The 15,057-nt window shown below is 33.1% G+C and overlaps 2 protein-coding genes across 2 annotated transcripts; one reads left to right on the top strand and one right to left on the bottom strand.

The window, feature by feature from the left end:
• Positions 1 to 730: 730 nt before the first annotated feature.
• LOC131935184 (WD repeat domain phosphoinositide-interacting protein 4) lies at positions 731 to 8,455 on the bottom strand. The gene is made up of 12 exons (XM_059291552.1): positions 8,347 to 8,455; positions 7,169 to 7,250; positions 6,818 to 6,892; positions 5,935 to 6,039; positions 5,671 to 5,758; positions 5,466 to 5,557; positions 5,296 to 5,372; positions 4,989 to 5,114; positions 4,786 to 4,868; positions 4,156 to 4,257; positions 3,756 to 3,865; positions 731 to 2,489 (listed from the first exon to the last, which is right to left on the bottom strand). Exons 2-12 carry the CDS (start codon positions 7,221 to 7,223, stop codon positions 2,362 to 2,364), a joined length of 1,041 nt encoding a protein of 346 aa, XP_059147535.1. The 5' UTR covers positions 7,224 to 7,250; positions 8,347 to 8,455; the 3' UTR covers positions 731 to 2,361.
• A 1,088-nt stretch (positions 8,456 to 9,543) lies between these two features.
• Positions 9,544 to 14,104, top strand: LOC131935183 (pre-mRNA-splicing factor RBM22). Its single transcript, XM_059291551.1, has 9 exons — positions 9,544 to 9,629; positions 10,557 to 10,610; positions 10,792 to 10,954; positions 11,072 to 11,172; positions 11,284 to 11,459; positions 11,611 to 11,811; positions 12,221 to 12,462; positions 12,745 to 12,924; positions 13,397 to 14,104. Exons 1-9 carry the CDS (start codon positions 9,576 to 9,578, stop codon positions 13,579 to 13,581), a joined length of 1,356 nt encoding a protein of 451 aa, XP_059147534.1. The 5' UTR covers positions 9,544 to 9,575; the 3' UTR covers positions 13,582 to 14,104.
• Positions 14,105 to 15,057: the final 953 nt, after the last annotated feature.

Below are 15,057 nucleotides of genomic sequence, written 5' to 3'. Positions count from 1 at the left end.
TATACTTTTAACAGTGTCCGCCCCCCCCCCCCCCCCGAAAATTTCAAGTGACCCCCCCCCCCCCCAGGAGAAAAAAGTCTGGAAGAAACACTGCCCAATAGTGAGACCAATTCGACCAAGATAGACCCAATAGTGAGACCAAGTGATGCTGAGTAACAAACTACCTTCCCATACAGTTTATACAGCCTTTAATTTATTCTGACTTGCATCCCGTATTTAATGTGACTTATGATTTTTAAGTGAACTTTGACCTAGATGTACACCTATTCTACAAAGCACTAAGTAGGCTTGCACTTGTTTTACCATATGTTTGAAGAGTTGTTGTCATTCCTTGACTTATACGTATTTGATAGAGGATAGCAATGAATCAAAAAATTCAGCATTCTTTTGCTTTATTTAAAGTAAGGAATGTTCTGTTGAAATTTTACAACTTATTTCTTAAAGTGAGATAACTCATTCAACTAACACTAGTGTTGATTTTTTGTTGCAAGGTATAAAACAAAAAAATTAAATTAGAAAATATACAAAAATAAAAACTATTGAGCTCAGACTTAACTAACAAATATTCAAGAATGGAAGATTTTAAAATGTGTAGGCATACATTTGTATCATGCCAGAAAGCACACAAAAAAAGACCATAGGCCAAAACAAACAACTGATTATGAGTTTTATTTTGCTGAAGTTTCAACTGATAAATCAGCAAGACAAGAATGTACACCTGAAGTCATGAGACACATCAACTGTTTAATAGCATTTCAAATTTCATTTCAACAAATTAAATGTTACATCACAGGCATATGGCATATTGACAGTAAAACATAAAAAGATGATTTTACACCTCATGTAATACTTAAAACAAAATCCTACAGGTTTTTTTAAAATATGACATATACATTGATGATATTTTTAAAAAAAAATGATCATTTATTAAAATTTTATAAAAATTGAATTGTTCCGTGATATGAAATACAACCATCACACATATACCAGCTAAAAAAACAAAGATAGCAACAAAAAAACATAAAGAATGCTGGAAGTTTTTACTATTACAAGGGGTTGGAGGCAGGCATTGTTATTGAAATAGCAATATAGACATACAACTTTTGACAGTTATTCACATGACAACATGTAGTATAGCTAGCACAAGGGACTAAAAGAAGCAGCTGCTAACTCAGGGAATGATCCAATGCTAGTAAACATAAAAGTTTGCACGCTTCCTATATGTCTGACATTTTTAAAACTAAAAATTGTCTCTTAAAACTCACCAGTCCCCATTTTATTTCAAATTACATTTAAGTTTGAAGGAAATAATTCCTAAAATTAATTCAACTAATGCAAGATGATCGATTTTTAAAATAACTAAACTAGATGGAGTGTTGCATTATTGTATTGTATTTCAAGATTTTTAAAAAAGTAATAAAGATTTGTCTTATAAAAATACTAAACATGGTGCTTTTCTTTAATTAAACACTCTTTTGTTAAAAAATGTATTTACTAAACGAAATACCTCCACAAACAATAATGAGAATGAAATCAAGTAATGTAGGACAAGTTATGACTGACAACTGTTGAACTATTTACAATCGATGAGGAAAGAAATGATAATATCAGTAAAACATAATGAAAATTTCTGAATAAAAAATAAATAACCAATGATCAGGAGAATCTACTTCCAATGAGAAGTAAAAAACAAAAGTTTTTAATGCCAAAACGAAATGCAGGAGTTTTCCAAAAAATGCTTTCATAAAACTTTCTCAGGGTATATACATCTCTAGCAACCCCAATCACAAAAAGTAAAGAACATTTTCAACATTTCTGTGTGTGGCAAGATTTTTAAAAGTCTCAATCAACAGAATTAGTGTGGTAAATATGAAATGTATTCAGACACCCATAGCATTACAATGTATACCTGTCATATGCAATGTATTCAGACACCCAAAACTTTACAATGTATACCTGTCATATGAAATGTATTCAGACACCCATAGCAATACAATGTATACCTGTCATATGAAATGTATTCAGACACCCATAGCAATACAATTTATACCTCCAGCTCATTTCACCAAAGTGGTTTAGCATCATCTATCATGTTGAATTCTGTGTATAAATGCAAGACCCACTTCCAACATGTAAAAAAATGCATTAACTTTCAAAATACATTTTACGATTCATACATCCAAAGTTTGTATCGAACAAACTGAACATGTTTTGGTGAAGCTGGATGCATTAGACAAACATAACGAGCAAATCTTGATGAGTTATAAAAAATTGCGCACATGGGATTTTACAGGTGGGTTTAGTTGACAAGTTTTTGTTATTTACACACTGAGTCATGCTGGGAACCACTTTATGCTGATCCTAATCATACAGCTCCCCAAGGTTTGGGTAAATGTCGTACGACACCCTAAAACAATTCCTGCCAGTGTCAGTCTGAGATCCATCGCGGCCCAGTTTATATTTGTGAAAGCTGCCATCCAGACATATTGCTGAAAGGTAACAAGTTTTTAGCATATAGTCATATGTAAAACTAACCTTTTAAGTATGCACATTAATAATTACAAAAGTATACTGTCATTAAAATATGGTACCGTACATAACATTAACATACAGAGCATCAACATACTAAACATAGTCCCTGGGACTAATATACTAGTAATTATTATTGTCAGTATATAACACCCACATACCATTCACAGCATCAACATACCACATAATATACACAGCAAAAAATACCATAGACAAACCATATAGGACCAACATACCATTGAAAATATCAACATACTATAAATAGCATCAACATACTGTATAATACTAACATAACATACATAGCACCAAGAACTATACATAGCATCAGTGTACCTCATATAGTTACATAGAACTAACATACTTTATGAAACCCAAACATATCCTGATATACCACCAACATACTACCTACCATATAGAACCTACACAGTATGTGAAGTATCAACATAATCTACACTGCATCAATGTACCTCATAGAATCAACACATTATATGAAACATCGACATACAACATACTATAGTTGACATCAACGTACCACATAACATCAACACAATATGTGCAACATCAACATACAACATACTATAGTAGACATTAACATACCACTTAACATCAACATAATATGTCCAACATCAACATACAACATACTATAGTAGACATTAATATACCACTTAACATCAACATAATATATGCAACATCAACATACTATAGTAGACATTAACATACCACTTAACATCAACATAATATATGCAACATCAACATACAACATACTATAGTAGACATTAACATACCACATAACATCAACATAATATGTGCAACATCAACATACAGCATACTATAGTAGACATTAACATACCACTTAACATCAACATAATATATGCAACATCAACATACAACATACTATAGTAGACATTAACATACCACATAACATCAACATAATATGTGCAACATCAACATACAACATACTATAGTAGACATTAACATACCACTTAACATCAACATAATATATGCAACATCAACATACAACATACTATAGTAGACATTAACATACCACATAACATCAACATAATATGTGCAACATCAACATACAACATACTATAGTAGACATTAACATATCACTTAACATCAACATAATATATGCAACATCAACATAATATGTGGAACATCAACATACTATAGCAGACATCAATGTACCACATAACACCAACATAATATGTGCAACATCAACATACCGTACATAGCATCCCCTGCACCAAAAGAACACAGGCATGCACATTCAGCTGTCACAGTAAATGAAGCGTACGACTTGATTTCGTTAGGAAGACCCACCAAAGGCTTTAATCTAAAGTCAAGTGAAAGTTTTAAGGAGTTTTTAAAATCTGATAAAAAACATTTACGTTTTAGGAATAAAAATATATCAAGAGAATAATTAGTGATAAAAACTCAAACATCATACACAATTTTTGAATTTCAGCATATGCTCTGGGATGGACTAAATGTAAAACTAACAAAAGAATTGTATCATCTTACAAAAAGATTGTTATCTAGTTAAGGTTACAGTGCAGTACACATGAATAAAAATGTCATGTTAACTAGTTAAGTTTAGTGGTCGTAGTATACAGTTTGCCTTACGTGGAGACTGGGTTCATATCTGGGTCCTTTAGTGACCAGACGTGGACGGTGCCTTTGTCACTGGAACATGACAAATAACTGCCGTCTTTGCTGAAGTTTAGACTGAGGAGAGAAAGCAATTTGTTTGTCTACATACAAACAATTTCTTTGTCTACAAGCAATTTGTTTGTCTACAAGCAATTTGTTTGTTTACATACAAATAATTTGTTTGTCTACATACAAACAATTTCTTTGTCTACAAACAATTTGTTTGTCTAAAAACAATTTGTTTGTCTACATGTAGTTTTTTGTTCACCAGTCATCAAATAATTAACAGCTTGATGGTCTGTGGTATAGGGAACTAATGCTGGGACAAGATAAAAAATCAATACATATCTATAAACTATGCTCTCATACAGTAAGTTGAAAAATGTCATTACCATAGCAACTGTTTACATGTTTTGTGTGGAGAGTTGAGTTTTATAAAGTTGGCAGAATTTGATTTGAATATATCATTTTCCATCTAATTAAATGTAAATTTTGAAGTACAAATATTTTTTCAATTAAAGAATAATATGTAGCATTGTTTTGAACAGCTGAACAACAACAATAATAATTATAAAATAGAAAGGCACTTCCACAGTTACTGACCAATAAATATTAGCTTTGTCTAGTCCTCTTCTCAGCTTTATGATGCTTTTGGTGACAACATTATATAGGTGAATGTTTGTACCCTGAAACAATGATGGTGTATCAAAATTAATGGTAAATTGCATAAAAAAAATAGTTTTACATTGTCCTGCTCAAATCTACTAACGTAAAATGTATCTATACTGTATGTGTAGAGTACACACCTGAGTAGAGGCAGTGGCGATGCAGTCACCAGCAGCGTTGATGGCTACACATATTATGTCATTTCCATGGGCCTGGACATTAGCCGGGGGTTTGCTTTGTGATGCTGAATCATCTTTGTCTAAATCCTGTGGGGATAAAAACTCCATGTCAATTTCCAAATTTAAGAAAAAAATTTTTTATTTATAATAGAAATACTTTTTGCTTAGACTAGCATCTAATAGTTTATTTTACTGATTGTACAGAAGATTAAAGCTTTTTACAGTAAAGGTTATACAGCAGTAGTACTGTTCCATAATGATCATTTACCTCAATTTGTATGCTTCCCTTGTTTTTTCTGGATGGAAAAACAATTTTCCTTGCATGGTGTGCAACTGCACACACAGCTTAAAAACAGAAAAAACAACATTGCCAATTTTAAAAATAATTGAATGTTATTTTGGATGACTGAAGTATATAATGATTGGTTGGATAGTTACCATTTGGATTATCTCTGGAATTCAGCTCTGAGAGAGTTTCTCCGCCAGGAAATGACAAGAGAATTACTTTACTTCGGAGTATAACAACCAAACTGTGAACAAAATATTTTTTTATATAGAGCACAGTCTTGTTTAATAAATACAGACAAAATAAGTGACCAGTGTTATTTTTAAACAACTCAAAATATAACCAAACTATACTCACCGGTCATTGGTCAGCTTGACATCCAAAACAGGCTCCTTTAAAACAACTTTGGCAACAGCAGTTTCTGTGTTTAGATCCCACAGCACAACTAGACAACCAAAGTTTTAGAATCAAACTTCACATCTTGTCCCTTGATCAATAATTGAGGCAGATCCATATGACACTGCCTCAGCATTTTGTTTTAAAATAAAAAAATTGGCTGAAGTACTTAACTATTTATTGAACTAAATACCAATGACAGATGAAAGAGTGACAGCGACTGACCTGTTCTGTCGTCATACAGTGGTCTTGATCCACCACTGACAAAAGCCATTATATTGGATCTAAAGCGCATCTCAGCTATACGGATGCTGCCAATCTTGGATGCTTCTAAAAGAAAAAAATACCCAAAAAATTTTAAAATGATTTGATATGAGTATAAGATGAAGAAAACAAAAATTAAACACAATGGGAAATGTGTGAATGACTTTTCAAACTAACGAAATGTTTCACTATTGGTTTATTCCTAAAAATTACAATTTGTAACACCATTTTACACTAGGTAGACATCAATTACTGATAAAAATAACAGAAAAAGGTTGTTGAATATTAAAATACTTACATTTATTCCCCAGACTAACTGAAAGTTTAAGTCTAGTATTATAATTTTTTTGTATGAAAAGAAACAGTGAGTAAGGGGTCAGCTAATAAACAAGTCAAATTATATTTTAAATTTTATCTGGGTACAAATTGTAATTAAAAGGTTGTAAAGTAAAAGTTTCCCTTTCAAACGTGACGGCCTATGGGGCAAGTGAAGTAGAGTTCACTTGTTTCTGTGACCTCGGCATATGAAGAGATAGTGTGGTCAGCACTATGCCCAACCGCCTTTACTTTCCCTAATGTGAGTTAGGTACCCATCAGAGTTGGGTGGACTCAGGGACGGTCTACTGACTTGAACCCGGATTTGAACTCAAGACTTAGGGGTTAGCAGTGCAGCTCTCTACCGCTAGACCACTCCGTCCCTAATTAAAAGGTTGGCAGTATGTTAATTGTGTACACTGAATTGAAAACTGCTCAACTCTTTTACATATCAAAACTTGAGGAATCTGTAAAGTATCAATCTTACTGCTCTATTCACTATGCATCTAATATGAATAAGAATACTCACCAACATAATGTGTCTGGATAAGCGGGTCCATATGAAAGATTCGAAGCCCATCTTCAGTGGCACAAGTAAAGTATTCTGAAGAAAAAAAATTCATTACCAAAGTAACATCTAGGCATAGGTCAACTGCAATCATATTCACACAGTGAGTAGGATCACAATTGTAAAATTAGTTTTATTTAAGAATTATCTTTGTTCCAATCGTGTGACATTAACAAAAAACTGGAACCAAAATCTATCTGGTTTTAAACCAATAAAAACAGTGTGATTATCTACATCACACATCACTACTAATAAGTCTTATTTATAATTAATGCAATGAAGAGCTTTGACCATATAGACAACAGGCCCTACCTTGATCCTGATTCAGCTTGACACTTAACACACCCCGTCTAGCCATAATATGCATTACTGATCTTTCTTTGCAAGCATTTACCTTAAAGAAAAACATACAATGCCCATTACAATAGACTTATCTTACTACACTAGATTTGTTTTAATAAATTCTAGTTAGCCTAAGCTAAAGACTGCTTTAGCTTAGTGATAATTTGATCTAGCCTATTATTTTTAACTTTAGTCTAGTTTCAAAGATAGAGTAGACCAGTCCTGTATTCTTGTCTTAATTGTTACCTGCCATAAACTTACAGATACAGTTGTAGTCACTACTATGCCAAGCCCCCTTTACTTTCCCTGAGTCAGGTACCCATCAGAGCTGGGTGAACTCAGGAACGTCCTATGGGATCGGACCTCAAGACTTTCAAGTAAGCAGTTGAATGCTCTGTGTACTGTGTAGTCATAGTTAGTATCTAGGCCTATAATTCTTGCAAATCGGAAGTAGACTAGGTACAACCACTAAAATGACTAATGGCACTAATGCTAATAATACTATTATATAGCATGACATACTCTTAAACTTAAAGTCTTGTGTCTTAAGTCTTACTCTTAGTAATCACTAAATAAAATCTCCTAGACTACTAGTGTAATGACTCAAAAGTAAAACTTATGGATAGTATTAGTAGCTACTAACTTAGTTAGTTAGGCCTAACAAATAATTGATAATCACTCCTAATCCTAATGAATGACAATGTTGACGAATGTTTTTTTTTTTTAATTATTATTATTATTAGCAATATTAGGCCTATAATTTATTATTGTTAATGAATAGGTATAGGCCTAATGAAACTTAATGTTAGCCGTTTATAACTTTATACTAGCCTAATCCGTTTCTAAGAGCCAAGCAAGAGCAAGTGATTCTTCTTACCAGCTGTTTAGAGGCCTATTCTTTATTTAATAATAAATTATTAGGCTATTAATAATAATATAATAGTAATAGTCTATTACTAATAGATCTAGACTAGATTCTAGATCTAGATCTAGATCTAGATCTAGAATCTAGGCCTAATCTCACTGAATCAGCTGGTCAATTTGACAATTATGAATTATGGTTATGCTGAAGATGTCAATAACTTTTCAATAGTAGATCTCTATCTTAATATTCTTAATATTTACTTAATAACTTAGTTCTTTATTACCTTATTTCAGTCGCTGTACATTAGTGTATGTCTAGTTGGCTTGGGAAAAGTGGGTTAACTGATGTAGTCAACAAAAAGCCAATGTTTACAATCATTTATTGAATGTAGGTCAAATGGAGCAAACTAAAACCACGTTCTACCAAGTATCACCGAGTTGTAAATAACGTATTTCAGAAATAGATAAGTACAATAACTTTAAATAAAAATAAAACACACTTTTACTCAAATCACTTCTTCACAGTACATAGCGATTTATAATAATTTATATATTATCTATTGTAGTCTTATGTTGATGTATGTTTCTTTATTTTGAAAATTAAAATTTTAAGATTATCGTGTTCAACCAGAGTTTCTTCCAGGCATCTCTTCGTGGGGGGGGGGGGGGGGGGGCAAAGCCGCATTTTTTTACCGCCCCCCCTCCCGAACGAAATGAAACTTATATAATTTATATAGAAAATATATACTTTTAACAGTGTCCGCCCCCCCCCCGAAGAAAGTCTACCGCCCCCCCCCCCCCCCGAAAATTTCAAGTGCCTCCCCCCGGAAAAAAAGTCTGGAAGAAACACTGGTGTTCAACAAGCACCTTCTACACTACTGGCTACTAGCAAAACTACATGATACATATTCTATCAATCTCATAATTAATAATATCCACTGACCTATGAGTATAAAGTTGACATGATGTAGAGCAGTGGTGTCGATAACTGAAAAAGTTGGTCCTGCGTTTATAATGGAGAGGTGGGAGGCTACTTTGAATTGATAGATTAGTTACTTGCTACAGACTGCAGTTAGTTTGATTTTGACATCGAAAACCCACATTTGATTGCACGTTAAAGACAGCTACTACAATAATGTAGGATATGGGTAGAAAAAAAATATTAAAAAAATAAATAAACGTGTTCTTAAAATGTTGGGGAAAAAACATTTTCTTTTTTTTTATGGCTTATATAAAGGCCAATCAAACCGTATAGGCCTAATAATAATATGAACCCGATTGAACCCTTCTGCCCTATCCTCGCCGCACATCCTAGAAAATCTTTAAATATTATATTCACCAGAGCAGTTACAATACCAATACATTTATTACTTTAATACTTTTAAAAAGTTAATAATTTACAACGAAAGATTTTTAAAAATCCATTAATGCTTTAAATTTTCGGTACAGGGTTTTCCGTAGCTATTTGCTGTATTAGTTGTTTCGAGATTTCCATTAACCCTTTAAAAGAAAGATGGCAACCTCAAAGGGTGCCAATACATACAATCGCCAAAATTGGGAAGATGCAGTAAGTAGTTGACACCATATTTTGTTTACATTGAAGGGTAACAAATACTGTAATGATTTTGACGGACAGTACTGTTTATTGTTAACGTTCATGTTAAGTCCACACAATTAAAATTGTTATGAAGTATTAACTACTTTTAACCTAACAATTACAAACAAACCAGTTTTCGATAGGCGGATTTAGTGAATTCCAGTGAAAAAATATATTCACTTGACTTAGCCTAAGATCCCTAAGTCGTAAATTATCCTCAGCTTTGTAGATCTAGATCTTAGTACTAGTACTACTACTACTAGTAAGCTTAGTAGATCTAATTATAACTTATATAGCCTACTGAGCTATATGAACTCAAAAAAAACAAAAAAACAACTCGGAATTGAATCAGTTTTTCTTTGGCTTCTCTTTACTAGATCTAGATCTAGAGTCTAGATCTCTAGTGCAAGTAAAAGAACTATTTTTAGGACTATTGGTTGATTTTAAAAAAATGTTTTTGGTAGCTTAGCCTACTATTTTAAACAATCAGTTTCACTTTCATCAAGTAGGCCACTTAGTAGTTCTGGAAAATCTAGAATCTAAGTGCTTTTTTAAATTGTCTGATTTTTTAATTACACTATTTCTTCTTATAGTATGGATTATAGGCCTAACTGTCGCATAACATTTCTTTGCTATCATTGTTGCCAGTAGTCAATTGAATTGTAATATATATTGTATTCTCACCTAAATCAGATTTAGTTTAGTTTAGACTTTAGAGATTTAAAAAATGGCATCCACATTGATTTATACCAGAGTCTGAGTCAAGAAGTAGATTACTGACCTCTACTCGCAAATAAAACTTATGCTTTGATAAAACTAAATAGTCAGGACAGCTCAGTCTTGTATTACAAGATATGGTTTGATCTTAAAATATTTCTTTTATTTGAAAAATTTCAGGAATTCCCTATTTTGTGTCAAACATGTTTGGGAGACAATCCATATATTCGAATGGTAAGTAGCGACAATTTCCTCACTTGAAACTCATTTAAAAATTGACCATATAGTGGGAGAAGTGGGAAAAGAGTTGTAAATATTTTTGTTGGCTATTTTTATATTTATTGTAATAGAAAGTTAATTTTTTTAAAAATATCTCAACTTAAAATGCTTTAATGATATATCTGCTATTTGCCAGATGAAGGAGAAATATGGGAAAGAATGCAAAATTTGTGCTCGTCCATTTACTGTATTCAAGTGGTGCCCAGGTGCCAGGATGAGGTTCAAGAAAACAGAAGTCTGTCAAACATGCAGCAAAATGAAAAATGTTTGCCAGACTTGCCTGCTTGATTTAGAATATGGTAAGTTGGTCTTTTCATGCTTGTTGCATTTTGTTGTGATGGTCATTTAGCAGCGTTACCTACTAGTGTGTCTAAATTTCCCAAAGGTTAATTGTTTTTAAAAATATGTCTTTGTAGGACTTCCTGTACAGGTTCGAGATGCTGCTCTTAAACTTCAAGATTCTCTGCCTAAATCTGACGTCAATAAAGAGTATTATACTCAAAATATGGAGAAAGAGGTACATAGTTGAAAGATTTATTTAGTTAATTTGACAATTGGGTCTCAAAAATTGCTTAGGTCTTTTTTCCTAAATTAATACTTTACACTAATACTTGCATTCCTTTATCAGATAGCAAACAGTGATGGAATTTCTCCAGTCGGGGCCCTTGCTGGAAAAGCCCAGACACCAAGTGATATGCTTTTAAAATTAGCCAGAACAACACCATATTACACCAGGAACCGGCCTCACATTTGCTCATTTTGGGTGAAAGGAGAATGTCGCAGAGGTCAAGAATGTCCCTATAGGTACAATTCATTAAGCTAGTTATCATCTAAATTAATAACTTCAATTCTTAAATTAGTTATTTGTTTGATTATTAGTAAAATATCAGCTTGAATGTATACTGTTATAGCCTTAGTGTGTTTGAATTAAATTCCTCTGACCATCTCTCTAAAGGCACGAAAAACCGACAGATCCTGATGACCCTCTGGCGGATCAAAACATCAAAGACAGATTTTACGGCATGAATGACCCAGTGGCCAACAAGCTGATGAATCGTTACAGCAGTCTGCCAAAGCTGGAACCCCCTGAAGACAGATCTGTCACCACCTTGTATGTGGGCAACTTGGGGGACAAGGTTGGGGAAAAAGAACTAAGGTGAGCAAAAATACAAGTGTTTTAGAAGGGATTACTTATGTCTATATTTTTCAAACATCACAATTGTACTTAATTATCTTCCTGTATTGCTTAATTAACCATGTCTATATTTAAAATCTTACCTTAAAAATATTTAAGCCAAAAAAAGCAAGTTGTAAACTTTTTTCAAACTCAGAATCTTTTGAATTGAAATATTTAACACAGTCCGCCTTAAAATGTAATACTGAATAAATTTAGCATTTCTATCAACTTCCAATGGTTTATATCCCACAACATTTTTAAAAATGTTGACAACCCAAGCAAAAAACTAACATGAATACCTTGCGTATTTAGATAATCCAAATCTTTTATTTAAATACCAGTGCCAATATTATTTGCACAGCTTAACTGGATAACTTTTTATCCCCAGGGATTACTTCTACCAGTTTGGTGAGATTAGGTCCATCAACGTGGCCAAACAGCAATGTGCATTTGTCCAGTTCACATCCAGGATTGCTGCGGAAACTGCAGCTGAAAAAGCTTTTAATAAACTGATACTGAATGGTCGCAGACTTAATATAAAATGGGGCAGGTCACAAGGTCAGCCGGCCATGAAGAAAGAAGAGGCACCAGCTCAATCTTCACTAGAGCCAGTCCCTGGGTTGCCTCAAGGTAAATAGCTGTCACTGCATTACATAGTTTATTAACACAAAATCATGGCATGCTGTTGTTTTACATTAAATTAACTCATAATTATAGCAATCTGTTGTTTTAAATACTTGTTTTATTTCTCTTAATATTATTTTGACAATTTAGGCTGAAACTATTTACTTTTAACTCGCTGACCTATGCCTATTTTCTTGATTATTTCTTATTAATGTAAAGCATATTGTGTGAAATTACTTGTCTTTAAACTGTAATTAACCACTACGACATAATTTCTTCATCATTCAGCTCTCCCAATGCCTCCTGAGGAGTTGACCAACAACTATTTTAACTTGGGTGGACCTGGTGGTATGCCTCAGTTCAGAATGCAGCAGGGACCAATGAGAGGGGGGCCCAGGGGGTTCCCCCCCATGTTGAGGCCCCCGCCAATGCCATTTGGTGCAATGCCACGACTTCCTCCACCACCAGGTTGGTACTACGCAACAGTTGCATGAAATATGTATAATAGAAATGACATGTTTCAATGTGAAATAAATTTATAAGTTAACTGATTTGCTGTCTCAACAGTTCAAATAAATTAAGGTAGACATGCATTTAAAATCAATTTTTAAAAAATGTTATTATTCATCAAATAAATAATAAAATTCACAAAAGCATACTTGATAAAATTAAAAAATATTTAGCTCAATAAAATATGTTTGTTGGTATGTTTGATAGTAGTATTTAGTAATTAGGGTTAGAAGTGCAATTAAATTAAATATTAAGTATTTTGAATTTGTTGTTTAATCAGTTAATAAGAAAATGTTTAAAGGTGACTTTGTGTATATTTTAGTTTTAGAGTTTATTCATAGGGGACCATAAAGGCAAGGGTTGGGTTCTCTAGTATTAAATGCCATCTGTGCAAACATTATCTCTATCAATGGATACCTTTGTGTTGCAGGTATGAGACTACCTCCCCCACCCCCTGGAGTGTTACCTGTAAGACCACCTCCAGGTGTGCCCCCTAGCCAGCCTGGACAGAACTCCCCACCAGATCAACCTCCGCGAGGTCTTGCACCTGTACACTATCCCTCCCAAGACCCTACCAGAATGGGAGCTGTAAAAACCCCAGCTGCCACAAGCTGAAGCAGGCTGACAGCTGTAGTTGTACATAGTTGAATGTTTCAATGTAACTTGTCAACTGTTGAACGTTGTTAGTTTTAAAAAATTAATTGCTCTGCTAAAAATGACTGGATGAGTGGAGTAGGAATATACTAGTTATGCATTTAATTTCTTTTATGACCTATTAGTTCTGAACTTGACAAGTATTTCTTGGGTTATATTTAGGTCTGATACCAAGCTTCATCAAATAATATTTGCCCCAAAGTTCTTTGTATAGGTGAACAAGAAATGTGTGGTTGACATTTTGTGTCTTTAAATGCACATTAAAAAGCTAAGTCCTGATTTAAAATACGACAATGCACAAGGTATCTTTTATTCAGGAAAAGCACCAAGGTTAAATTTGATTAATTTGATCTAAATGATTATAACCATGGTTGTTCATTAAATTGCTGAAATATTCCACTCTCTGATTAGTCAATTTTGTTTGTAACTTTTTAATTATCTATAGTTTGGTAATCTGTCAATGAAAGAACATTTTAAATAAGATTTTAAAAAATGGATTTGATAAAACTGGATTTTTGTTCTTGTTAAATTATTCTGTAAGTTGAAGTTATTTTACTTTTAAGATACTTAATTTAATACTGCTGAGTTATCCATTTCAAATTGTTCACAAATCATCAAGTCTAGAAATGTGAAGAAATCTGACATTAGCTAATATGGATATCAGCAGACTATGCCTTTTTAGATAGATTTTGTTTCAAATAGTTAACAAAAGGTAACATAAAAACATGACTAGGAGACTTTGACTTGTATGTCATAAAGACTGAAATACCTTGTGGATAACCATATCATTTAGAATGAATGTGGTATGTCATGTCATGAAATCCAAAGTTGAAATATTTAATAAGTTAATTTTACAGCAGCTGTAAACACCGTACATTAAGATCCAAGCTTGTTTCTGACTAGACTTATATGAGAAATTGTTTACGTTTTACACATGCATTCACTGCCTCTAATGCTGTACACATATTGGCTTTAATGGCCTACATTTTTCACCTGGTAAGACATGATAAAAGAACACAGTTTGTTGTGTCATAATACAGACATATATCATTTAGTAAATGGAGTAAATGTGGACTTTAAAGTACCAGTAAAAATTATTTACATTACATGTAGGACAGTGTGATGCGTTACACAGTTTTACCTGGTAGTCTGTGTTGAAGCATCCCATATCTGTGGATGTTCTTTCCATGGCACCATATATGAATTCACTATCCATGGATATCCATAAATTTCCATTCTATAGATGGCTTATAGTTGTTCAATCTGTGTGTCCTATAATGATCTCACATCTACTACAGTTTACATGGTGATCTGTACCCACACGAGAGTAACGTTCTTATGCAGTCCTTTTATTACAGTTTTTAAATATAAGTTAAATAAAAAGGCAAGACACAAGAAATTTGATTAATTCGATTTTTTTTATGAAGATGTGGTTTT

This window comes from Physella acuta, unplaced genomic scaffold (assembly GCF_028476545.2).
Source record: "Physella acuta isolate Inbredline_101_S28 unplaced genomic scaffold, ASM2847654v3 ptg000133l, whole genome shotgun sequence".
Taxonomy (NCBI): domain Eukaryota; kingdom Metazoa; phylum Mollusca; class Gastropoda; family Physidae; genus Physella; species Physella acuta.
This window is presented reverse-complemented; position numbering and strand designations above follow the sequence as displayed.